Genomic DNA, 25,046 nt, shown 5'->3' with positions numbered 1-25,046 from the left:
GAATTTTTCCAATTAAAAAAACAACTTTGTTTTTTGTCCTGATTAAGAGGAACGGTTGGAGGAGTAGTCGCCAGAAAAAAGGGTTTGAAAAAAAGGGAATTCCTGGAATTTCTTTTGTACTAGGAAAAATTATGTGCAGAATGAGTGGAATATGTTGAAGGTGGAATGTAGTGGTAGTCATTTTATTTCACACCCAGGGGGACCCGTATCACAGACAAAGAAACCATACAACGGTAAAAAACCCAAATAAAAGAAATACAAGCAGGTGTGGTTTGAATCGACTGAAAGATGTGGAAATGGTGGAAGTTTGAAAAATGGGAAAAATTGGAATTCTTGGTAATCCGGGAATGTTGATTTAATTTAATTTAATTTAATTTTGGAGAGCACACAATTCCTGAACAGACTGAATATTTTGTAGTTGGAACAGTTTGAATCAGATGAAAAATGTGGGAATTGTAGAACTTTGAAAAATGGCTCATTCATTTCAATGGGAATTTGGGAAAAGCAGAATTTTTTCAGAAAATGCTAAAAGTCTCGAATGTTCTGAATGAGTTGAAATGGTTGGCGTTGGAATTTTTTCAAAACGGTCGAGAAATGTTGAAGTAGTAACATTTTTAATTGAGGAATGGTATTACGGAATTCCTGGAATTTCGGGAAAACCGAGAATTTTTCCAATTAAAAAAACAACTTTGTTTTTTGTCCTGATTAAGAGGACCGGTTGGAGGAGCAGTCGCCAGAAAAAAGGGTTTGAAAAAAAGGGAATTCCTGGAATTTCTTTTGTACTAGGAAAAATGATGTGCAGAATGAGTGGAATATGTTGAAGGTGGAATGTAGTAGTAGTCATTTTATTTCACACCCAGGGTGGTTTGAATCGGTTGAAAAATGTGGAAATGGTGGAAGTTTGAAAAATGGCCAATTCATTTTAAATGGGAAAAATTTCCTGGAAAACCTGGAAATCTGGGAATTTTTGGAATTTGTCAAAGGAAAGCCTGCGATTCCCGAATAGGCTGAACAGTTTGATGTTGGAACGGTTTGAATGGGGTGAAAAATGTGGAAGGTAGAGCACGCCAAAATGTGGAGAAGAAGAAGAAGAAGAATACATAGATGAATTTTGGTGTAGAAAAGCATATATGTGTGAATGATTGGAGCATTCACACAAATATTAACCAGGTCCAGTGCTACAGTGAGACCAGTCACTCTGGTATTGCACCACCATGCCGGACAATGTTTTGTGCAAAACATGCGTGCCCAGCTGAGGACACGACAACACAGGAAGACTCACAGATCCACAAGTAGTAGAGGCGCTTGCACATTGTGCGGCGCTGGTCTGGGATCTCATTGAAGTCTTGGTAGAAGCAAGGCCTGAGGGGGATGAATCGAGGCAGCGGAGGGAAGTTGTTTTCTGGGTTACAAAGACAGAGAAATAAAGGAACCAAATCAAGACTAAGCAACATTAACCCTGCATGGTAAATATGTCCAAGGTTACCTGCCATGATGAGAGATATGTATTTTCCTTCCCTTTCAGAAATAGTTGCAGTACCTTATGGCGTACGAACTGCAAAACAAGAAAGAACATTGCAGTTTTAATGGCCTTCTTGTAACACACTTTATATTTTTATGAGATGTCATATCAGTGCATCCACTTACAAAACCCAAAAGCAGTGAAGTTGTCACGTTGTGTAAGTCGTAAATAAAAACAGAATACAATGATTTGCAAATCCTTTTCAACTTATATTCAATTGAATAGACTGCAAAGACAAGATATTTGATGTTCACACTGAGAAACTTCTTTTTTTTTTGCAAGTAATCATTAACTTAGACTTTAATGGCAGCAACACGTTGCAAAAAAGTTGTCACAGGGGCATTTTTACCACTGTGTTACATGGTCTTTCCTTTTAACAACACTCAATAAACATTTGGGAACTGAGGAGACACATTTTTTAAGCTTTTCAGGTGGAATTCTTTCCCATTCTTGCTTGATGTACAGCTTAAGTTGTTCAACAGTCCGGGGGTCTCCGTTGTGCTATTTTACACTTCATAATGCGCCACACATTTTCAATGGGAGACAGGTCTGGACTACAGGCAGGCCAGTCTAGTACCCACACTCTTTTACTTACTTGTGTTGCTGAAATAAGCAGGGGCGTCCATGATAACATTGCTTAGATGGCAACATATGTTGCTCCAAAACCTGTATGTACCTTTCAGCATTAATGGTGCCTTCACAGATGTGTAAGTTACCCATGTCTTGGGCACTAATACGCCCCCATACCATCACAGATGCTGGCTTTTGAACTTTGCGCCTAGAACAATCCGGATGGTCCTTTTCCTCTTTGTTCCGGAGGACACGACGTCCACAGTTTCCAAAAACAATTTGAAATGTGGACTCGTCAGACCACAGAACACTTTTCCACTTTGTATCAGTCCATCTTAGATGAGCTCGGGCCCAGCGAAGCCGGCGGCGTTTCTGGGTGTTGTTGATAAATGGCTTTGGCTTTGCATAGTACAGTTTTAACATGTAGCGAGGAACTGTAGTTACTGACAGTGGTTTTCTGAAGTGCTCCCGAGTGGTGATATCCTTTACACACTGATGTCGCTTTTTGATGCAGTGATCCAAGGTCACGGGCTTTCAATGTTACGTGCTGTGATTTCTCCAGATTCTCTGAACCTTTTGATGATATTACGGACCGTAGATGGTGAAATCCCTAAATTCCTTGCAATAGCTGGTTGAGAAATGTTGTTCTTAAACAATTTGTTGACGCATTTGTTGACAAAGTGGTGACCCTCGCCCCATCCTTGTTTGTGAATGACTGAGCATTTCATGGAAGCTGCTTTTATACCCAATCATGGCACCCACCTGTTCCCAATTAGCCTGTTCACCCATGGGATGTTCCAAATAAGTGTTTGATGAGCATTCCTCAACTTTATCAGTATTTATTTGCCACTCGTGCAAGCTTTTTTGAAACATGTTGCAGGCATCAAATTCCAAATGAGCTAATATTTGCAAAAACTAACACAATTTTCAATTTGTTTACCACGTTTTCAACAAATGCTTGAGCAAATTGTCCAACAGTTTAAGAACAACATTTCTCAACCAGCTATTGCAAGGAATTTAGGGATTTCACCATCTACGGTCCGTAATATCATCAAAAGTTTCAGAGAATCTGGATGTAGGCCAAAAAACAAAATTGAATGCTCGTGACCTTGGATCCCTCAGGCGGCACTGCATCAAAAAGCGACATCAGTGTGTAAAGGATATCACCACGTGGGCTCAGGAACACTTCAGAAAACCACTGTCAGTAACTACAGTTGGTCGGTACTTCTGTAAGTGCAAGTTAAAACTCTACTTAGCAAAGCCAAAGCCATTTATCAACAACACCCAGAAACGCAGCTGGCTTCGCTGGGCCTGAGCTCATCTAAGATGGACTGATGCAAAGTGTAAAAGTGTTCTGTGGTCTGACGAGTTCACACTTCAAATTGTTTTTGGAAACTGTGGACGTTGTCGTGTCCTCCGGACCAAAGAGGAAAAGAACCATCCGGATCGTTCTAAGCGCAAAGTTCAAAAGACAGCATCTGTTAAGTTAAAGTTAAGTTAAAGTACCAATGATTTTCAAGGTGTGGCGAAATTATTCTCTGCATTTGACCCATTACCCTTGATCACCCCCTGGGAGGTGAGGGGAGCAGTGAGCAGCAGCGGTGGCCGTGCCCGGGAATCATTTTTGGTGAGTTAACCCCCCATTCCAACCCTTGATGCTGAGTACCAAGCAGGGAGGTAACCCTAACCCTAACCAAATAACTCTCAATTAAGTCTTTGTTAATTAGAATATGTTCCCCATACTAAAGTGTTACCAAAATTATATAACTTTGTCTTGAATTGGAAAAAAAACAACATTCAATTTTTCACTAAAGAAGGGTTCGGTGAATGCGCATATGAAACTGGTGGGGTTCGGTACCTCCAACAAGGTTAAGAACCACTGCTTTAGTTAATGCTGAAAGGTACATACAGGTTTTGGAGCAACATATGTTGCCATCCAAGCAACGTTATCATGGACGCCCCTGCTTATTTCAGCAAGACAATGCCAAGCCACGTGTTACAACAGCGCGGCTTCGTAGTAAAAGAGTGCGGGTACTAGACTGGCCTGCCTGTAGTCCAGACCTGTCCCCCATTGAAAATGTGTGGCGCATTATGAATCCTAAAATATGACAACGAAGACTGTTGAACAACTTAAGCAAACGTTTACTGGGTGTTAAAAGAAAAGGCCATGTAACACAGTGGTAAAAATGCCCCTGTGTCAACATTTTTTGCAATGTGTTGCTGCCATTAAATTCTAAGTTCATGATTATTTGCACACAAAAAAATAAGTTTCTCAGTGTGAACATTAAATATTTCAATACTTTGCAGTCTATTCAATTGAATATAAGTTGAAAAGGATTTGCAAATCATTGCATTCTGTTTTTATTTACCATTTACACAACGTGCCAACTTCACTGGTTTTGGGTTTTGTATGATAACAATAATAATAATAACAATTAAAGCTGCATGCAGCGATGGACCGACTTTGAGGGCTCATAAAATCCAAACCGGAGCAGCAATTAAAACTATTTCATCAACTTTTAATCAGAAGGCTTCAATCTCTCTCCTGTGCTAATTTGAAGCCGACACGACAAACGCGCTCAGAGGAGATAATGTTTGAAAAAAGGTGACTGTTTTTACACAACTTTTGTTTTGAAGGGGGAATTGCAAACTTCCTGTTGATTTTTTCTGGGGGTTGTCAGTGTATGAACTATAGGTCTAAGTGAGACCTACATAGAGGTTTTTGTTTCATGTCTCTACGACATCCCTACTGGAAGTTACAGGCAGTTGTGTCTGTGTTTTTTTCCTAGGGGGCGCTAGAGCGCAATTTTGAGTTTTGGGGTTTGGTTTTTTTATTAAATCGCATTTTTTTCCAGTCCTGATGTGTGTGTCCAATTTGGTGAGTTTTGAAGCAAGTTAAGGGGGTCAAATTACAGCTCAATGAGGTGGCGGTATAATACAATACAATAATGGCTAGAAATACAATAGGGTCCTCTGTCCCAAAGGGACTCGGTCCCTAATAATAACAATTAAAGCTGCATGCAACGATGGACCGACTTTGAGGGCTCATAAAATCCAAACCGGAGCAGCAATTAAAACTCTTTCATCAACTTTTAATCAGAAGGGTTCAATCTCTCTCCTGTGCTAATTTGAAGCCGACACGACAAACGCGCTCAGAGGAGATAATGTTTGAAAAAAGATGACTGTTTTTACACAACTTTTGTTTTGAAGGGGGAATTGCAAACTTCCTGTTGATTTTTTCTGGGGGTTGTCAGTGTATGAAATATAGGTCTAAGTGAGACCTACATAGAGGTTTTTGTTTCATGTCTCTACGACATTCTTTCTGGAAGTTACAGGCAGTTTTGTCTGTGTTTTTTTCCTAGGGGGCGCTAGAGCGCAATTTTGAGTTTTGGGTTGTTGTTTTTTTTTTATTAAATTGCAATTTTTGCCAGTCCTGCTGTGTGTGTCCAATTTGGTGAGTTTTGAAGCATATTAAGGGGGTCAAATTACAGCTCAATGAGGTGGCGGTATAATACAATACAATAATGGCTAGAAATACAATAGGGTCCTCTGTCCCAAAGGGACTCGGTCCCTAATAATAACAATTAAAGCTGCATGCAGCGATGGACCGACTTTGAGGGCTCATAAAATCCAAACCGGAGCAGTAATTAAAACTCTTTCATCAACTTTTAATCAGAAGGGTTCAATCTCTCTCCTGTGCTAATTTGAAGCCGACACGACAAACGCGCTCAGAGGAGATAATGTTTGAAAAAAGGTGACTGTTTTTACACAACTTTTGTTTTGAAGGGGGAATTGCAAACTTCCTGTTGATTTTTTCCGGGAGTTGTCAGTGTATGAAATATAGGTCTAAGTGAGACCTACATAGAGGTTTTTGTTTCATGTCTCTACGACATTCCTACTGGAAGTTACAGGCAGTTTTGTCTGTGTTTTTTTCCTAGGGGGCGCTAGAGCGCAATTTTGAGTTTTGGGGGGTTTTTTTTTTTATTAAATCGCAATTTTTGCCAGTCCTGATGTGTGTGTCCAATTTGGTGAGTTTTGAAGCATGTTAAGGGGGTCAAATTACAGCTCAATGAGGTGGCGGTATAATACAATACAATAATGGCTAGAAATACAATAGGGTCCTCTGTCCCAAAGGGACTCGGTCCCTAATAATAACAATTAAAGCTGCATGCAACGACGGACCGACTTTGAGAGCTCATAAAATCCAAACCGGAGCAGTAATTAAAACTCTTTCATCAACTTTTAATCAGAAGGGTTCAATCTCTCACCTGTGCTAATTTGAAGCCGACACGACAAACGCGCTCAGAGGAGATAATGTTTGAAAAAGGGTGACTGTTTTTACACAACTTTTGTTTTGAAGGGGGAATTGCAAACTTCCTGTTGATTTTGTCTGGGGGTTGTCAGTGTATTAAATATAGGTCTAAGTGAGACCTACATAGAGGTTTTTGTTTCATGTCTCGACAACATTCCTACTGGAAGTTACAGGCAGTTTTGTCTGTGTTTTTGTCCTAGGGGGCGCTAGAGCGCAATTTTGAGTTTTGGGGTTTGGTTTTTTGATTAAATCGCAATTTTTGCCAGTTCTGATGTGTGTGTCCAATTTGGTGAGTTTTGAAACATGTTAAGGGGGTCAAAATACAGCTCAATGAGGTGGCGGTATAATACAATACAATAATGGCTAGAAATACAATAGGGTCCTCTGTCCCAAAGGGACTCGGTCCCTAATAATAACAATTAAAGCTGCATGCAACGATGGACCGACTTTGAGGGCTCATAAAATCCAAACCGGAGCAGCAATTAAAACTCTTTCATCAACTTTTAATCAGAAGGGTTCAATCTCTCTCCTGTGCTAATTTGAAGCCGACACGACAAACGCGCTCAGAGGAGAAAATGTTTGAAAAAAGGTGACTGTTTTTACACAACTTTTGTTTTGAAGGGGGAATTGCAAACTTCCTGTTGATTTTTTCTGGGGGTTGTCAGTGTATGAAATATAGGTCTAAGTGAGACCTACATAGAGGTTTTTGTTTCATGTCTCTACGACATTCTTTCTGGAAGTTACAGGCAGTTTTGTCTGTGTTTTTTTCCTAGGGGGCGCTAGAGCGCAATTCTGAGTTTTGGGTTGTTGTTTTTTTTTTTATTAAATTGCAATTTTTGCCAGTCCTGCTGTGTGTGTCCAATTTGGTGAGTTTTGAAGCATATTAAGGGGGTCAAATTACAGCTCAATGAGGTGGCGGTATAATACAATACAATAATGGCTAGAAATACAATAGGGTCCTCTGTCCCAAAGGGACTCGGTCCCTAATAATAACAATTAAAGCTGCATGCAGCGATGGACCGACTTTGAGGGCTCATAAAATCCAAACCGGAGCAGTAATTAAAACTCTTTCATCAACTTTTAATCAGAAGGGTTCAATCTCTCTCCTGTGCTCATTTGAAGCCGACACGACAAACGCGCTCAGAGGAGATAATGTTTGAAAAAAGGTGACTGTTTTTACACAACTTTTGTTTTGAAGGGGGAATTGCAAACTTCCTGTTGATTTTTTCCGGGAGTTGTCAGTGTATGAAATATAGGTCTAAGTGAGACCTACATAGAGGTTTTTGTTTCATGTCTCTACGACATTCCTACTGGAAGTTACAGGCAGTTTTGTCTGTGTTTTTTTCCTAGGGGGCGCTAGAGCGCAATTTTGAGTTTTGGGTTTTTTTTTTTTTTTTATTAAATCGCAATTTTTGCCAGTCCTGATGTGTGTGTCCAATTTGGTGAGTTTTGAAGCATGTTAAGGGGGTCAAATTACAGCTCAATGAGGTGGCGGTATAATACAATACAATAATGGCTAGAAATACAATAGGGTCCTCTGTCCCAAAGGGACTCGGTCCCTAATAATAACAATTAAAGCTGCATGCAACGACGGACCGACTTTGAGAGCTCATAAAATCCAAACCGGAGCAGTAATTAAAACTCTTTCATCAACTTTTAATCAGAAGGGTTCAATCTCTCACCTGTGCTAATTTGAAGCCGACACGACAAACGCGCTCAGAGGAGATAATGTTTGAAAAAGGGTGACTGTTTTTACACAACTTTTGTTTTGAAGGGGGAATTGCAAACTTCCTGTTGATTTTGTCTGGGGGTTGTCAGTGTATTAAATATAGGTCTAAGTGAGACCTACATAGAGGTTTTTGTTTCATGTCTCGACAACATTCCTACTGGAAGTTACAGGCAGTTTTGTCTGTGTTTTTGTCCTAGGGGGCGCTAGAGCGCAATTTTGAGTTTTGGGGTTTGGTTTTTTGATTAAATCGCAATTTTTGCCAGTTCTGATGTGTGTGTCCAATTTGGTGAGTTTTGAAACATGTTAAGGGGGTCAAAATACAGCTCAATGAGGTGGCGGTATAATACAATACAATAATGGCTAGAAATACAATAGGGTCCTCTGTCCCAAAGGGACTCGGTCCCTAATAATAACAATTAAAGCTGCATGCAACGATGGACCGACTTTGAGGGCTCATAAAATCCAAACCGGAGCAGCAATTAAAACTCTTTCATCAACTTTTAATCAGAAGGGTTCAATCTCTCTCCTGTGCTAATTTGAAGCCGACACGACAAACGCGCTCAGAGGAGATAATGTTTGAAAAAAGGTGACTGTTTTTACACAACTTTTGTTTTGAAGGGGGAATTGCAAACTTCCTGTTGATTTTTTCTGGGGGTTGTCAGTGTGTGAAATATAGGTCTAAGTGAGACCTACATAGAGGTTTTTGTTTCATGTCTCTACGACATTCTTACTGGAAGTTACAGGCAGTTTTGTCTGTGTTTTTTTCCTAGGGGGCGCTAGAGCGCAATTTTGAGTTTTGGGTTGTTGTTTTTTTTTTATTAAATTGCAATTTTTGCCAGTCCTGCTGTGTGTGTCCAATTTGGTGAGTTTTGAAGCATATTAAGGGGGTCAAATTACAGCTCAATGAGGTGGCGGTATAATACAATACAATAATGGCTAGAAATACAATAGGGTCCTCTGTCCCAAAGGGACTCGGTCCCTAATAATAACAATTAAAGCTGCATGCAGCGATGGACCGACTTTGAGGGCTCATAAAATCCAAACCGGAGCAGTAATTAAAACTCTTTCATCAACTTTTAATCAGAAGGGTTCAATCTCTCTCCTGTGCTCATTTGAAGCCGACACGACAAACGCGCTCAGAGGAGATAATGTTTGAAAAAAGGTGACTGTTTTTACACAACTTTTGTTTTGAAGGGGGAATTGCAAACTTCCTGTTGATTTTTTCCGGGAGTTGTCAGTGTATGAAATATAGGTCTAAGTGAGACCTACATAGAGGTTTTTGTTTCATGTCTCTACGACATTCCTACTGGAAGTTACAGGCAGTTTTGTCTGTGTTTTTTTCCTAGGGGGCGCTAGAGCGCAATTTTGAGTTTTGGTTTTTTTTTTTTTTTATTAAATCGCAATTTTTGCCAGTCCTGATGTGTGTGTCCAATTTGGTGAGTTTTGAAGCATGTTAAGGGGGTCAAATTACAGCTCAATGAGGTGGCGGTATAATACAATACAATAATGGCTAGAAATACAATAGGGTCCTCTGTCCCAAAGGGACTCGGTCCCTAATAATAACAATTAAAGCTGCATGCAACGACGGACCGACTTTGAGAGCTCATAAAATCCAAACCGGAGCAGTAATTAAAACTCTTTCATCAACTTTTAATCAGAAGGGTTCAATCTCTCACCTGTGCTAATTTGAAGCCGACACGACAAACGCGCTCAGAGGAGATAATGTTTGAAAAAGGGTGACTGTTTTTACACAACTTTTGTTTTGAAGGGGGAATTGCAAACTTCCTGTTGATTTTGTCTGGGGGTTGTCAGTGTATTAAATATAGGTCTAAGTGAGACCTACATAGAGGTTTTTGTTTCATGTCTCGACAACATTCCTACTGGAAGTTACAGGCAGTTTTGTCTGTGTTTTTGTCCTAGGGGGCGCTAGAGCGCAATTTTGAGTTTTGGGGTTTGGTTTTTTGATTACATCGCAATTTTTGCCAGTTCTGATGTGTGTGTCCAATTTGGTGAGTTTTGAAACATGTTAAGGGGGTCAAAATACAGCTCAATGAGGTGGCGGTATAATACAATACAATAATGGCTAGAAATACAATAGGGTCCTCTGTCCCAAAGGGACTCGGTCCCTAATAATAACAATTAAAGCTGCATGCAACGATGGACCGACTTTGAGGGCTCATAAAATCCAAACCGGAGCAGCAATTAAAACTCTTTCATCAACTTTTAATCAGAAGGGTTCAATCTCTCTCCTGTGCTAATTTGAAGCCGACACGACAAACGCGCTCAGAGGAGATAATGTTTGAAAAAAGGTGACTGTTTTTACACAACTTTTGTTTTGAAGGGGGAATTGCAAACTTCCTGTTGATTTTTTCCGGGAGTTGTCAGTGTATGAAATATAGGTCTAAGTGAGACCTACATAGAGGTTTTTGTTTCATGTCTCTACGACATTCCTACTGGAAGTTACAGGCAGTTTTGTCTGTGTTTTTTTCCTAGGGGGCGCTAGAGCGCAATTTTGAGTTTTGGTTTTTTTTTTTTTTTATTAAATCGCAATTTTTGCCAGTCCTGATGTGTGTGTCCAATTTGGTGAGTTTTGAAGCATGTTAAGGGGGTCAAATTACAGCTCAATGAGGTGGCGGTATAATACAATACAATAATGGCTAGAAATACAATAGGGTCCTCTGTCCCAAAGGGACTCGGTCCCTAATAATAACAATTAAAGCTGCATGCAACGACGGACCGACTTTGAGAGCTCATAAAATCCAAACCGGAGCAGTAATTAAAACTCTTTCATCAACTTTTAATCAGAAGGGTTCAATCTCTCACCTGTGCTAATTTGAAGCCGACACGACAAACGCGCTCAGAGGAGATAATGTTTGAAAAAGGGTGACTGTTTTTACACAACTTTTGTTTTGAAGGGGGAATTGCAAACTTCCTGTTGATTTTGTCTGGGGGTTGTCAGTGTATTAAATATAGGTCTAAGTGAGACCTACATAGAGGTTTTTGTTTCATGTCTCGACAACATTCCTACTGGAAGTTACAGGCAGTTTTGTCTGTGTTTTTGTCCTAGGGGGCGCTAGAGCGCAATTTTGAGTTTTGGGGTTTGGTTTTTTGATTAAATCGCAATTTTTGCCAGTTCTGATGTGTGTGTCCAATTTGGTGAGTTTTGAAACATGTTAAGGGGGTCAAAATACAGCTCAATGAGGTGGCGGTATAATACAATACAATAATGGCTAGAAATACAATAGGGTCCTCTGTCCCAAAGGGACTCGGTCCCTAATAATAACAATTAAAGCTGCATGCAACGATGGACCGACTTTGAGGGCTCATAAAATCCAAACCGGAGCAGCAATTAAAACTCTTTCATCAACTTTTAATCAGAAGGGTTCAATCTCTCTCCTGTGCTAATTTGAAGCCGACACGACAAACGCGCTCAGAGGAGATAATGTTTGAAAAAAGGTGACTGTTTTTACACAACTTTTGTTTTGAAGGGGGAATTGCAAACTTCCTGTTGATTTTTTCTGGGGGTTGTCAGTGTGTGAAATATAGGTCTAAGTGAGACCTACATAGAGGTTTTTGTTTCATGTCTCTACGACATTCTTACTGGAAGTTACAGGCAGTTTTGTCTGTGTTTTTTTCCTAGGGGGCGCTAGAGCGCAATTTTGAGTTTTGGGTTGTTTTTTTTTTTTTATTAAATTGCAATTTTTGCCAGTCCTGCTGTGTGTGTCCAATTTGGTGAGTTTTGAAGCATATTAAGGGGGTCAAATTACAGCTCAATGAGGTGGCGGTATAATACAATACAATAATGGCTAGAAATACAATAGGGTCCTCTGTCCCAAAGGGACTCGGTCCCTAATAATAACAATTAAAGCTGCATGCAGCGATGGACCGACTTTGAGGGCTCATAAAATCCAAACCGGAGCAGTAATTAAAACTCTTTCATCAACTTTTAATCAGAAGGGTTCAATCTCTCTCCTGTGCTAATTTGAAGCCGACACGACAAACGCGCTCAGAGGAGATAATGTTTGAAAAAAGGTGACTGTTTTTACACAACTTTTGTTTTGAAGGGGGAATTGCAAACTTCCTGTTGATTTTTTCCGGGAGTTGTCAGTGTATGAAATATAGGTCTAAGTGAGACCTACATAGAGGTTTTTGTTTCATGTCTCTACGACATTCCTACTGGAAGTTACAGGCAGTTTTGTCTGTGTTTTTTTCCTAGGGGGCGCTAGAGCGCAATTTTGAGTTTTTTTTTTTTTTTTTTTTATTAAATCGCAATTTTTGCCAGTCCTGATGTGTGTGTCCAATTTGGTGAGTTTTGAAGCATGTTAAGGGGGTCAAATTACAGCTCAATGAGGTGGCGGTATAATACAATACAATAATGGCTAGAAATACAATAGGGTCCTCTGTCCCAAAGGGACTCGGTCCCTAATAATAACAATTAAAGCTGCATGCAACGACGGACCGACTTTGAGAGCTCATAAAATCCAAACCGGAGCAGTAATTAAAACTCTTTCATCAACTTTTAATCAGAAGGGTTCAATCTCTCACCTGTGCTAATTTGAAGCCGACACGACAAACGCGCTCAGAGGAGATAATGTTTGAAAAAGGGTGACTGTTTTTACACAACTTTTGTTTTGAAGGGGGAATTGCAAACTTCCTGTTGATTTTGTCTGGGGGTTGTCAGTGTATTAAATATAGGTCTAAGTGAGACCTACATAGAGGTTTTTGTTTCATGTCTCGACAACATTCCTACTGGAAGTTACAGGCAGTTTTGTCTGTGTTTTTGTCCTAGGGGGCGCTAGAGCGCAATTTTGAGTTTTGGGGTTTGGTTTTTTGATTAAATCGCAATTTTTGCCAGTTCTGATGTGTGTGTCCAATTTGGTGAGTTTTGAAACATGTTAATGGGGTCAAAATACAGCTCAATGAGGTGGCGGTATAATACAATACAATAATGGCTAGAAATACAATAGGGTCCTCTGTCCCAAAGGGACTCGGTCCCTAATAATAACAATTAAAGCTGCATGCAACGATGGACCGACTTTGAGGGCTCATAAAATCCAAACCGGAGCAGTAATTAAAACTCTTTCATCAACTTTTAATCAGAAGGGTTCAATCTCTCTCCTGTGCTAATTTGAAGCCGACACGACAAACGCGCTCAGAGGAGATAATGTTTGAAAAAAGGTGACTGTTTTTACACAACTTTTGTTTTGAAGGGGGAATTGCAAACTTCCTGTTGATTTTTTCTGGGGGTTGTCAGTGTGTGAAATATAGGTCTAAGTGAGACCTACATAGAGGTTTTTGTTTCATGTCTCTACGACATTCTTACTGGAAGTTACAGGCAGTTTTGTCTGTGTTTTTTTCCTAGGGGGCGCTAGAGCGCAATTTTGAGTTTTGGGTTGTTGTTTTTTTTAATTAAATTGCAATTTTTGCCAGTCCTGCTGTGTGTGTCCAATTTGGTGAGTTTTGAAGCATATTAAGGGGGTCAAATTACAGCTCAATGAGGTGGCGGTATAATACAATACAATAATGGCTAGAAATACAATAGGGTCCTCTGTCCCAAAGGGACTCGGTCCCTAATAATAACAATTAAAGCTGCATGCAGCGATGGACCGACTTTGAGGGCTCATAAAATCCAAACCGGAGCAGTAATTAAAACTCTTTCATCAACTTTTAATCAGAAGGGTTCAATCTCTCTCCTGTGCTAATTTGAAGCCGACACGACAAACGCGCTCAGAGGAGATAATGTTTGAAAAAAGGTGACTGTTTTTACACAACTTTTGTTTTGAAGGGGGAATTGCAAACTTCCTGTTGATTTTTTCCGGGAGTTGTCAGTGTATGAAATATAGGTCTAAGTGAGACCTACATAGAGGTTTTTGTTTCATGTCTCTACGACATTCCTACTGGAAGTTACAGGCAGTTTTGTCTGTGTTTTTTTCCTAGGGGGCGCTAGAGCGCAATTTTGAGTTTTGGTTTTTTTTTTTTTTTATTAAATCGCAATTTTTGCCAGTCCTGATGTGTGTGTCCAATTTGGTGAGTTTTGAAGCATGTTAAGGGGGTCAAATTACAGCTCAATGAGGTGGCGGTATAATACAATACAATAATGGCTAGAAATACAATAGGGTCCTCTGTCCCAAAGGGACTCGGTCCCTAATAATAACAATTAAAGCTGCATGCAACGACGGACCGACTTTGAGAGCTCATAAAATCCAAACCGGAGCAGTAATTAAAACTCTTTCATCAACTTTTAATCAGAAGGGTTCAATCTCTCACCTGTGCTAATTTGAAGCCGACACGACAAACGCGCTCAGAGGAGATAATGTTTGAAAAAGGGTGACTGTTTTTACACAACTTTTGTTTTGAAGGGGGAATTGCAAACTTCCTGTTGATTTTGTCTGGGGGTTGTCAGTGTATTAAATATAGGTCTAAGTGAGACCTACATAGAGGTTTTTGTTTCATGTCTCGACAACATTCCTACTGGAAGTTACAGGCAGTTTTGTCTGTGTTTTTGTCCTAGGGGGCGCTAGAGCGCAATTTTGAGTTTTGGGGTTTGGTTTTTTGATTAAATCGCAATTTTTGCCAGTTCTGATGTGTGTGTCCAATTTGGTGAGTTTTGAAACATGTTAAGGGGGTCAAAATACAGCTCAATGAGGTGGCGGTATAATACAATACAATAATGGCTAGAAATACAATAGGGTCCTCTGTCCCAAAGGGACTCGGTCCCTAATAATAACAATTAAAGCTGCATGCAACGATGGACCGACTTTGAGGGCTCATAAAATCCAAACCGGAGCAGCAATTAAAACTCTTTCATCAACTTTTAATCAGAAGGGTTCAATCTCTCTCCTGTGCTAATTTGAAGCCGACACGACAAACGCGCTCAGAGGAGATAATGTTTGAAAAAAGGTGACTGTTTTTACACAACTTTTGTTTTGAAGGGGGAATTGCAAACTTCCTGTTGATTTTTTCTGGGGGTTGTCAGTGTGTGAAATATAGGTCTAAGTGAGACCTACATAGAGGTTTTTGTTTCATGTCTCTACGACATTCTTACTGGAAGTTACAGGCAGTTTTGTCTGTGTTTTTTTCCTAGGGGGCGCTAGAGCGCAATTTTGAGTTTTGGTTTTTTTTTTTTTTTATTAAATCGCAATTTTTGCCAGTCCTGATGTGTGTGTCCAATTTGGTGAGTTTTGAAGCATGTTAAGGGGGTCAAATTACAGCTCAATGAGGTGGCGGTATAATACAATACAATAATGGCTAGAAATACAATAGGGTCCTCTGTCCCAAAGGGACTCGGTCCCTAATAATAACAATTAAAGCTGCATGCAACGACGGACCGACTTTGAGAGCTCATAAAATCCAAACCGGAGCAGTAATTAAAACTCTTTCATCAACTTTTAATCAGAAGGGTTCAATCTCTCACCTGTGCTAATTTGAAGCCAACACGACAAACGCGCTCAGAGGAGATAATGTTTGAAAAAGGGTGACTGTTTTTACACAACTTTTGTTTTGAAGGGGGAATTGCAAACTTCCTGTTGATTTTGTCTGGGGGTTGTCAGTGTATTAAATATAGGTCTAAGTGAGACCTACATAGAGGTTTTTGTTTCATGTCTCGACAACATTCCTACTGGAAGTTACAGGCAGTTTTGTCTGTGTTTTTGTCCTAGGGGGCGCTAGAGCGCAATTTTGAGTTTTGGGGTTTGGTTTTTTGATTAAATCGCAATTTTTGCCAGTTCTGATGTGTGTGTCCAATTTGGTGAGTTTTGAAACATGTTAAGGGGGTCAAAATACAGCTCAATGAGGTGGCGGTATAATACAATACAATAATGGCTAGAAATACAATAGGGTCCTCTGTCCCAAAGGGACTCGGTCCCTAATAATAACAATTAAAGCTGCATGCAACGATGGACCGACTTTGAGGGCTCATAAAATCCAAACCGGAGCAGCAATTAAAACTCTTTCATCAACTTTTAATCAGAAGGGTTCAATCTCTCTCCTGTGCTAATTTGAAGCCGACACGACAAACGCGCTCAGAGGAGATAATGTTTGAAAAAAGGTGACTGTTTTTACACAACTTTTGTTTTGAAGGGGGAATTGCAAACTTCCTGTTGATTTTTTCTGGGGGTTGTCAGTGTGTGAAATATAGGTCTAAGTGAGACCTACATAGAGGTTTTTGTTTCATGTCTCTACGACATTCTTACTGGAAGTTACAGGCAGTTTTGTCTGTGTTTTTTTCCTAGGGGGCGCTAGAGCGCAATTTTGAGTTTTGGGTTGTTTTTTTTTTTTTATTAAATTGCAATTTTTGCCAGTCCTGCTGTGTGTGTCCAATTTGGTGAGTTTTGAAGCATATTAAGGGGGTCAAATTACAGCTCAATGAGGTGGCGGTATAATACAATACAATAATGGCTAGAAATACAATAGGGTCCTCTGTCCCAAAGGGACTCGGTCCCTAATAATAACAATTAAAGCTGCATGCAGCGATGGACCGACTTTGAGGGCTCATAAAATCCAAACCGGAGCAGTAATTAAAACTCTTTCATCAACTTTTAATCAGAAGGGTTCAATCTCTCTCCTGTGCTAATTTGAAGCCGACACGACAAACGCGCTCAGAGGAGATAATGTTTGAAAAAAGGTGACTGTTTTTACACAACTTTTGTTTTGAAGGGGGAATTGCAAACTTCCTGTTGATTTTTTCCGGGAGTTGTCAGTGTATGAAATATAGGTCTAAGTGAGACCTACATAGAGGTTTTTGTTTCATGTCTCTACGACATTCCTACTGGAAGTTACAGGCAGTTTTGTCTGTGTTTTTTTCCTAGGGGGCGCTAGAGCGCAATTTTGAGTTTTTTTTTTTTTTTTCTTTTATTAATTCGCAATTTTTGCCAGTCCTGATGTGTGTGTCCAATTTGGTGAGTTTTGAAGCATGTTAAGGGGGTCAAATTACAGCTCAATGAGGTGGCGGTATAATACAATACAATAATGGCTAGAAATACAATAGGGTCCTCTGTCCCAAAGGGACTCGGTCCCTAATAATAACAATTAAAGCTGCATGCAACGACGGACCGACTTTGAGAGCTCATAAAATCCAAACCGGAGCAGTAATTAAAACTCTTTCATCAACTTTTAATCAGAAGGGTTCAATCTCTCACCTGTGCTAATTTGAAGCCGACACGACAAACGCGCTCAGAGGAGATAATGTTTGAAAAAGGGTGACTGTTTTTACACAACTTTTGTTTTGAAGGGGGAATTGCAAACTTCCTGTTGATTTTGTCTGGGGGTTGTCAGTGTATTAAATATAGGTCTAAGTGAGACCTACATAGAGGTTTTTGTTTCATGTCTCGACAACATTCCTACTGGAAGTTACAGGCAGTTTTGTCTGTGTTTTTGTCCTAGGGGGCGCTAGAGCGCAATTTTGAGTTTTGGGGTTTGGTTTTTTGATTAAATCGCAATTTTTGCCAGTTCTGATGTGTGTGTCCAATTTGGTGAGTTTTGAAACATGTTAATGGGGTCAAAATACAGCTCAATGAGGTGGCGGTATAATACAATACAATAATGGCTAGAAATACAATAGGGTCCTCTGTCCCAAAGGGACTCGGTCCCTAATAATAACAATTAAAGCTGCATGCAACGATGGACCGACTTTGAGGGCTCATAAAATCCAAACCGGAGCAGTAATTAAAACTCTTTCATCAACTTTTAATCAGAAGGGTTCAATCTCTCTCCTGTGCTAATTTGAAGCCGACACGACAAACGCGCTCAGAGGAGATAATGTTTGAAAAAAGGTGACTGTTTTTACACAACTTTTGTTTTGAAGGGGGAATTGCAAACTTCCTGTTGATTTTTTCTGGGGTTTGTCAGTGTGTGAAATATAGGTCTAAGTGAGACCTACATAGAGGTTTTTGTTTCATGTCTCTACGACATTCTTACTGGAAGTTACAGGCAGTTTTGTCTGTGTTTTTTTCCTAGGGGGCGCTAGAGCGCAATTTTGAGTTTTGGGTTGTTGTTTTTTTTTAATTAAATTGCAATTTTTGCCAGTCCTGCTGTGTGTGTCCAATTTGGTGAGTTTTGAAGCATATTAAGGGGGTCAAATTACAGCTCAATGAGGTGGCGGTATAATACAATACAATAATGGCTAGAAATACAATAGGGTCCTCTGTCCCAAAGGGACTCGGTCCCTAATAATAACAATTAAAGCTGCATGCAGCGATGGACCGACTTTGAGGGCTCATAAAATCCAAACCGGAGCAGTAATTAAAACTCTTTCATCAACTTTTAATCAGAAGGGTTCAATCTCTCTCCTGTGCTAATTTGAAGCCGACACGACAAACGCGCTCAGAGGAGATAATGTTTGAAAAAAGGTGACTGTTTTTACACAACTTTTGTTTTGAAGGGGGAATTGCAAACTTCCTGTTGATTTTTTCCGGGAGTTGTCAGTGTATGAAATATAGGTCTAAGTGAGACCTACATAGAGGTTTTTGTTTCATGTCTCTACGACATTCCTACTGGAAGTTACAGGCAGTTTTGTCTGTGTTTTTTTCCTAGGGGGCGCTAGAGCGCAATTTTGAGTTTTGGGTTTTTTTTTTTTTTTATTAAATCGCAATTTTTGCCAGTCCTGATGTGTGTGTCCAATTTGGTGAGTTTTGAAGCATGTTAAGGGGGTCAAATTACAGCTCAATGAGGTGGCGGTATAATACAATACAATAATGGCTAGAAATACAATAGGGTCCTCTGTCCCAAAGGGACTCGGTCCCTAATAATAACAATTAAAGCTGCATGCAACGACGGACCGACTTTGAGAGCTCATAAAATCCAAACCGGAGCAGTAATTAAAACTCTTTCATCAACTTTTAATCAGAAGGGTTCAATCTCTCACCTGTGCTAATTTGAAGCCGACACGACAAACGCGCTCAGAGGAGATAATGTTTGAAAAAGGGTGACTGTTTTTACACAACTTTTGTTTTGAAGGGGGAATTGCAAACTTCCTGTTGATTTTGTCTGGGGGTTGTCAGTGTATTAAATATAGGTCTAAGTGAGACCTACATAGAGGTTTTTGTTTCATGTCTCGACAACATTCCTACTGGAAGTTACAGGCAGTTTTGTCTGTGTTTTTGTCCTAGGGGGCGCTAGAGCGCAATTTTGAGTTTTGGGGTTTGGTTTTTTGATTAAATCGCAATTTTTGCCAGTTCTGATGTGTGTGTCCAATTTGGTGAGTTTTGAAACATGTTAAGGGGGTCAAAATACAGCTCAATGAGGTGGCGGTATAATACAATACAATAATGGCTAGAAATACAATAGGGTCCAGCTGTCCCAAAGGGACTCGGTCCCTAATAATAACAATTAAAGCTGCATGCAATGATGGACCGACTTTGAGGGCTCATAAAATCCAAACCGGAGCAGTAATTAAAACTCTTTCATCAACTTTTAATCAGAAGGGTTCAATCTCTCCCCTGTGCTAATTTGAAGCCGACACGAAAAACGCGCTCAGAGGAGATAATGTTTGAAAAAGGGTGACTGTTTTTACACAACTTTTGTTTTGAAGGGGGAATTGCAAACTTCCTGTTGATTTTTTTCTGGGGGTTGCCAGTATATGAAATATAGGTCTCAGTGAGACCTACATAGAGGTTTTTGTTTCATGTCTCTATGACATTCCTACTGGAAGTTACAGGCAGTTTTGTCTGTGTTTTTTTCCTAGGGGGCGCTAGAGCGCAATTTTGAGTTTTGGGCTTTGGTTTTTTGATTAAATCGCAATTTTTGCCAGTCCTGATGTGTGTGTCCAATTTGGTGAGTTTTGAAGCATGTTAAGGGGGTCAAATTACAGCTCAATGAGGTGGCGGTATAATACAATACAATAATGGCTAGAAATACAATAGGGTCCTCTGTCCCAAAGGGACTCGGTCCCTAATAATAACAATTAAAGCTGCATGCAACGATGGACCGACTTTGAGGGCTCATAAAATCCAAACCGGAGCAGCAATTAAAACTCTTTCATCAACTTTTAATCAGAAGGGTTCAATCTCTCTCCTGTGCTAATTTGAAGCCGACACAACAAACGCGCTCAGAGGAGATAATGTTTGAAAAAAGGTGACTGTTTTTACACAACTTTTGTTTTGAAGGGGGAATTGCAAACTTCCTGTTGATTTTTTCTGGGGTTTGTCAGTTTATGTAATACAGGTCTAAGTGAGACCTACATAGAGGTTTTTGTTTCATGTCTCGACGACATTCCTACTGGAAGCTACAGGCAGTTTTGTCTGTGTTTTTTTCCTAGGGGGCGCTAGAGCGCAATTTTGAGTTTTGGGGTTGTTGTTTTTTTATTAAATCGCAATTTTTGCCAGTCCTGATGTGTGTGTCCAATTTGGTGAGTTTTGAAGCATGTTAAGGGGGTCAAATTACAGCTCAATGAGGTGGCGGTATAATACAATACAATAATGGCTAGAAATACAATAGGGTCCTCTGTCTCAAAGGGACTCGGTCCCTAATAATAACAATTAAAGCTGCATGCAACGATGGACCGACTTTGAGGGCTCATAAAATCCAAACCGGAGCAGTAATTAAAACTATTTCATCAACTTTTAATCAGAAGGGTTCAATCTCTCTCCTGTGCTAATTTGAAGCCGACACGACAAACGCGCTCAGAGGAGATAATGTTTGAAAAAAGGTGACTGTTTTTACACAACTTTTGTTTTGAAGGGGGAATTGCAAACTTCCTGTTGTTTTTTTCTGGGGGTTGTCAGTGTATTAAATATAGGTCTAAGTGAGACCTACATAGAGGTTTTTGTTTCATGTCTCTACGACATATCCTACTGGAAGTTACAGGCAGTTTTGTCTGTGTAGAGCGCAATTTTGAGTTTTGGGGTTTGGTTTTTTTGATTAAATCGCAATTTTTGCCAGTCCTGATGTGTGTGTCCAATTTGGTGAGTTTTGAAGCATGTTAAGGGGGTCAAATTACAACTCAATGAGGTGGCGGTATAATAATAAAATGCTAGAAATACAATAGGGTCCTCTGTCCCAAAGGGACTCGGTCCCTAATAATAACAATTAAAGCTGCATGCAACGATGGACCGACTTTGAGGGCTCATAAAATCCAAACCGGAGCAGTAATTAAAACTCTTTCATCAACTTTTAATCAGAAGGGTTCAATCTCTCTCCTGTGCTAATTTGAAGCGGACACGACAAACGCGCTCAGAGGAGATAATGTTTGAAAAAAGGTGACTGTTTTTACACAACTTTTGTTTTGAAGGGGGAATTGCAAACTTCCTGTTGATTTTTTCTGGGGGTTGTCAGTGTATTAAATATAGGTCTAAGTGAGACCTACATAGAGGTTTTTGTTTCATGTCTCTACGACATATCCTACTGGAAGTTACAGGCAGTTTTGTCTGTGTTTTTTTCCTAGGGGGCGCTAGAGCGCAATTTTGAGTTTTGGGGTTTGGTTTTTTTGATTAAATCGCAATTTTTGCCAGTCCTGATGTGTGTGTCCAATTTGGTGAGTTTTGAAGCATGTTAAGGGGGTCAAATTACAGCTCAATGAGGTGGCGGTATAATAATAAAATGCTAGCAATACAATAGGGTCCTCTGTCCCAAAGGGACTCGGTCCCTAATAATAACAATTAAAGCTGCATGCAACGATGGACCGACTTTGAGGGCTCATAAAATCCAAACCGGAGCAGTAATTAAAACTATTTCATCAACTTTTAATCAGAAGGGTTCAATCTCTCTCCTGTGCTAATTTGAAGCCGGCACGACAAACGCGCTCAGAGGAGATAATGTTTGAAAAAAGGTGACTGTTTTTACACAACTTTTGTTTTGAAGGGGGAATTGCAAACTTCCTGTTGATTTTTTCTGGGGTTTGTCAGTTTATGTAATACAGGTCTAAGTGAGACCTACATAGAGGTTTTTGTTTCATGTCTCGACGACATTCCTACTGGAAGCTACAGGCAGTTTTGTCTGTGTTTTTTTCCTAGGGGGCGCTAGAGCGCAATTTTGAGTTTTGGGGTTTGGTTTTTTTGATTAAATCGCAATTTTTGCCAGTCCTGATGTGTGTGTCCAATTTGGTGAGTTTTGAAGCATGTTAAGGGGGTCAAATTACAGCTCAATGAGGTGGCGGTATAATACAATACAATAATGGCTAGAAATACAATAGAGTCCTCTGTCCCAAAGGGACTCGGTCCCTAATAATAACAATTAAAGCTGCATGCAACGATGGACCGACTTTGAGGGCTCATAAAATCCAAACCGGAGCAGCAATTAAAACTCTTTCATCAACTTTTAATCAGAAGGGTTCAATCTCTCTCCTGTGCTAATTTGAAGCCGACACGACAAACGCGCTCAGAGGAGATAATGTTTGAAAAAAGGTGACTGTTTTTACACAACTTTTGTTTTGAAGGGGGAATTGCAAACTTCCTGTTGATTTTTTCTGGGGGTTGCCAGTGTATGAAATATAGGTCTAAGTGAGACCTACATAGAGGTTTTTGTTTTGTTACAGGCAGTTTTGTCTGTGTAGAGTGCAATTTTGAGTTTTGGGGTTTGGTTTTTTTGATTAAATCGCAATTTTTGCCAGTCCTGATGTGTGTGTCCAATTTGGTGAGTTTTGAAGCATGTTAAGGGGGTCAAATTACAGCTCAATGAGGTGGCGGTATAATAATAAAATGCTAGAAATACAATAGAGTCCTCTGTGCCAAAGGGACTCGGTCCCTAATAAATCATATTCCCTTGTTATTCGTGCAGATGATGAATAAGCATGTACAATGGAGACAGATGGCGGCAGTGTGGCCTTGCGCACAATTGGAGCCGCAACACGGATGATACAGTCTGACATATATTATATTGTGCAGCTATTTAACCACTTGCAGAAATGCGACATTTAATTTAAACCATCATTTACGTCACGTGACCGTTTTAGAGGGCACAGCCTAGTGAAGGACATTATTACGCCTCTCCAATTGAAGCTATTCGTGCAGGAGCGAACCGCCTACAATGCTCATTTTCGCACAAACGTGTCCTAAATGTGTTTTTTCCTGTGGTCCTGGGGTGGTGATGCAGTCTCGCGTCCTTCAGCCGTCACGTCACGTCACGGCTCCATATACCGCCGCGATGGAGTCCGGTTTGATTTCACAGGGCGGATGAATGAAAAGGCGCGATTAAAGAGATCTTACCTGGCGTGTAGTGCGTGGCTAAAAACCGGCGGATTGTTCACAAAAGCATTTTTGAGATGAATCTTCATGGAACGGAGCGATTCCGCCACAGAGAGAGGAAAGAAAAATGCACCGTCGGTCTTCGAATGATGGGTTCGGGGAGGAAGAGGCGGTCACGTGATGGAGGGGTCTCTTTTTTTTTTTTTTTTTTTTTTTTTCGCGGATGGGTTTTCACTCGCGTGGGCGGGGCTACGGGACAGTGGATTTGCTGCTGGACGGAATCAACCAATCACAAGCCAGGATGCTCAACTGCTGGCGATGGTTACACAATCCAATCGGACTGAACGCTAGCCGGTGACGTCACTGCTGCATGTCCAGCAAATCTCTGGTCGAGCTGGCTAGCAAGCTCACTTATTTGTTTCAACGATGAGGAATGTAGCAACATTTTTTATGAATAAAAGGCGATTTCCGAAAGGAAAACCCACAATTGGAAAATGGTTAAAAAATAGAAAAGCTCTTAAATTATTGTCTTTATTGGATGCATTTGAGTTGTTTTAGCCAAACTTTTTAAAATATTATTAATACATTAAATTAATAATTATTATATTAATATTTTTGTATTTTGTTTTTTTTTATTTTAATTTTGTGTAACCTTTTTGTTTGTAGAAAGATATTCATTGCTCAACCTTGTGAAAATATGTAAAATTGAGATGTATTGGAAGTGCTTTGGTTTGTTTGTATATTGTCGTAACACCTCCAGGCAACTTCAACCCTTGACTAACACCCACATCCCACCTCCCCGGATTGTAAATAACCAAATGTAAATAATCAAATGTATTTCTAATGTATATACTTGTTATTTTGCTATCTGAACTCACTATGTTCTCTACTCGCTGTACATATCCTACCAAGTCAGACCTACGCTGTTTCAATGCCCATTTCTCTGATGATGCAATTGTTGATGACTGAAGTGCTGATATCAACCAAACCCTCCTCATCCCACCCCCGGATTGTAAATAATTTAAATATTTCAATGTATATACTCTGATGATTAACTTGTGTGATGACTGTATTTAATATACTTGCCAACCCTCCCAGATTTTCCGGGAGACTCCCGAAATTCGGCGCCTCTCCCGAAAACCTCCCGGGACAAATTTTCTCCCGAAAATCTCCCGAAATTCAGGCGGAGCTGGAAGCCACTTCCCCTCCAGCTCCATGCGGACCTGAGTGACGTCAGGTGCGCAACACCACGTAAATCGTTGGCCAACCAAAAAGTAACCCCAGTACGCTATAGCCAACATTCACCAGGAGATGGCAACAGACAAACATAGATCACTCTATTACATTATTCCCCTTTTAGAAATGTATAGAAGTTACTCAAAATAAATAAACAACCCAACCAAAAAATGCAGCAGCTCAATTAAAAAACTGTACTTAAGCCACATTCTTTTTTCTTTTTTTTTAGTACTGAACTCTTAACCCTCATTTGTAAAAAAATAACATGCTTATTATACAAACAGTATTTATACACCTTTAACACAGATTTTTATACTGTCTTCAGAGATTCAGTTTTTTTGGTGGTACTGGAAACCTTTCTGGGTACCTGCGAAAGGGTGTTCAGCATGGTTAGAAAAATAGTGACAGAGAATAGAACAAGGATGGACAATTCAACCCTTAACTCAACAATGAGTAGATGAGTTATGTGTGTGTATATGTGTAAATAAATGAACACTATATTATGACGATAGTATATATTTGTACCATGAATTGATTACGTGGACCCCGACTTAAACAAGT

The 25,046-nt window shown here is 40.0% G+C and overlaps 1 protein-coding gene across 1 annotated transcript in view; it reads right to left on the bottom strand.

The window, feature by feature from the left end:
- The window catches only part of scamp5a (secretory carrier membrane protein 5a), a 40,260-nt gene extending 16,822 nt beyond the window's left edge, over positions 1-23,438 (bottom strand). The window contains exons 1-3 of the mRNA XM_061970333.1: positions 23,271-23,438; positions 1,487-1,555; positions 1,283-1,402 (exon numbers count right to left, since the gene is read on the bottom strand). Of these exons, the coding sequence (XP_061826317.1) occupies positions 1,283-1,402; positions 1,487-1,493 (127 nt within the window). The 5' untranslated portion in view covers positions 1,494-1,555; positions 23,271-23,438. The remainder of the gene's footprint in view (positions 1-1,282; positions 1,403-1,486; positions 1,556-23,270) is intronic.
- Between the last annotated feature and the right edge of the window lie 1,608 nt (positions 23,439-25,046).

Source organism: Nerophis lumbriciformis, linkage group LG10, assembly GCF_033978685.3.
Source record: "Nerophis lumbriciformis linkage group LG10, RoL_Nlum_v2.1, whole genome shotgun sequence".
NCBI classification, from domain to species: domain Eukaryota; kingdom Metazoa; phylum Chordata; class Actinopteri; order Syngnathiformes; family Syngnathidae; genus Nerophis; species Nerophis lumbriciformis.
The sequence above is the reverse complement of the archived record's forward strand: the minus strand, read 5'-3'. Positions and strand labels throughout refer to the sequence as shown.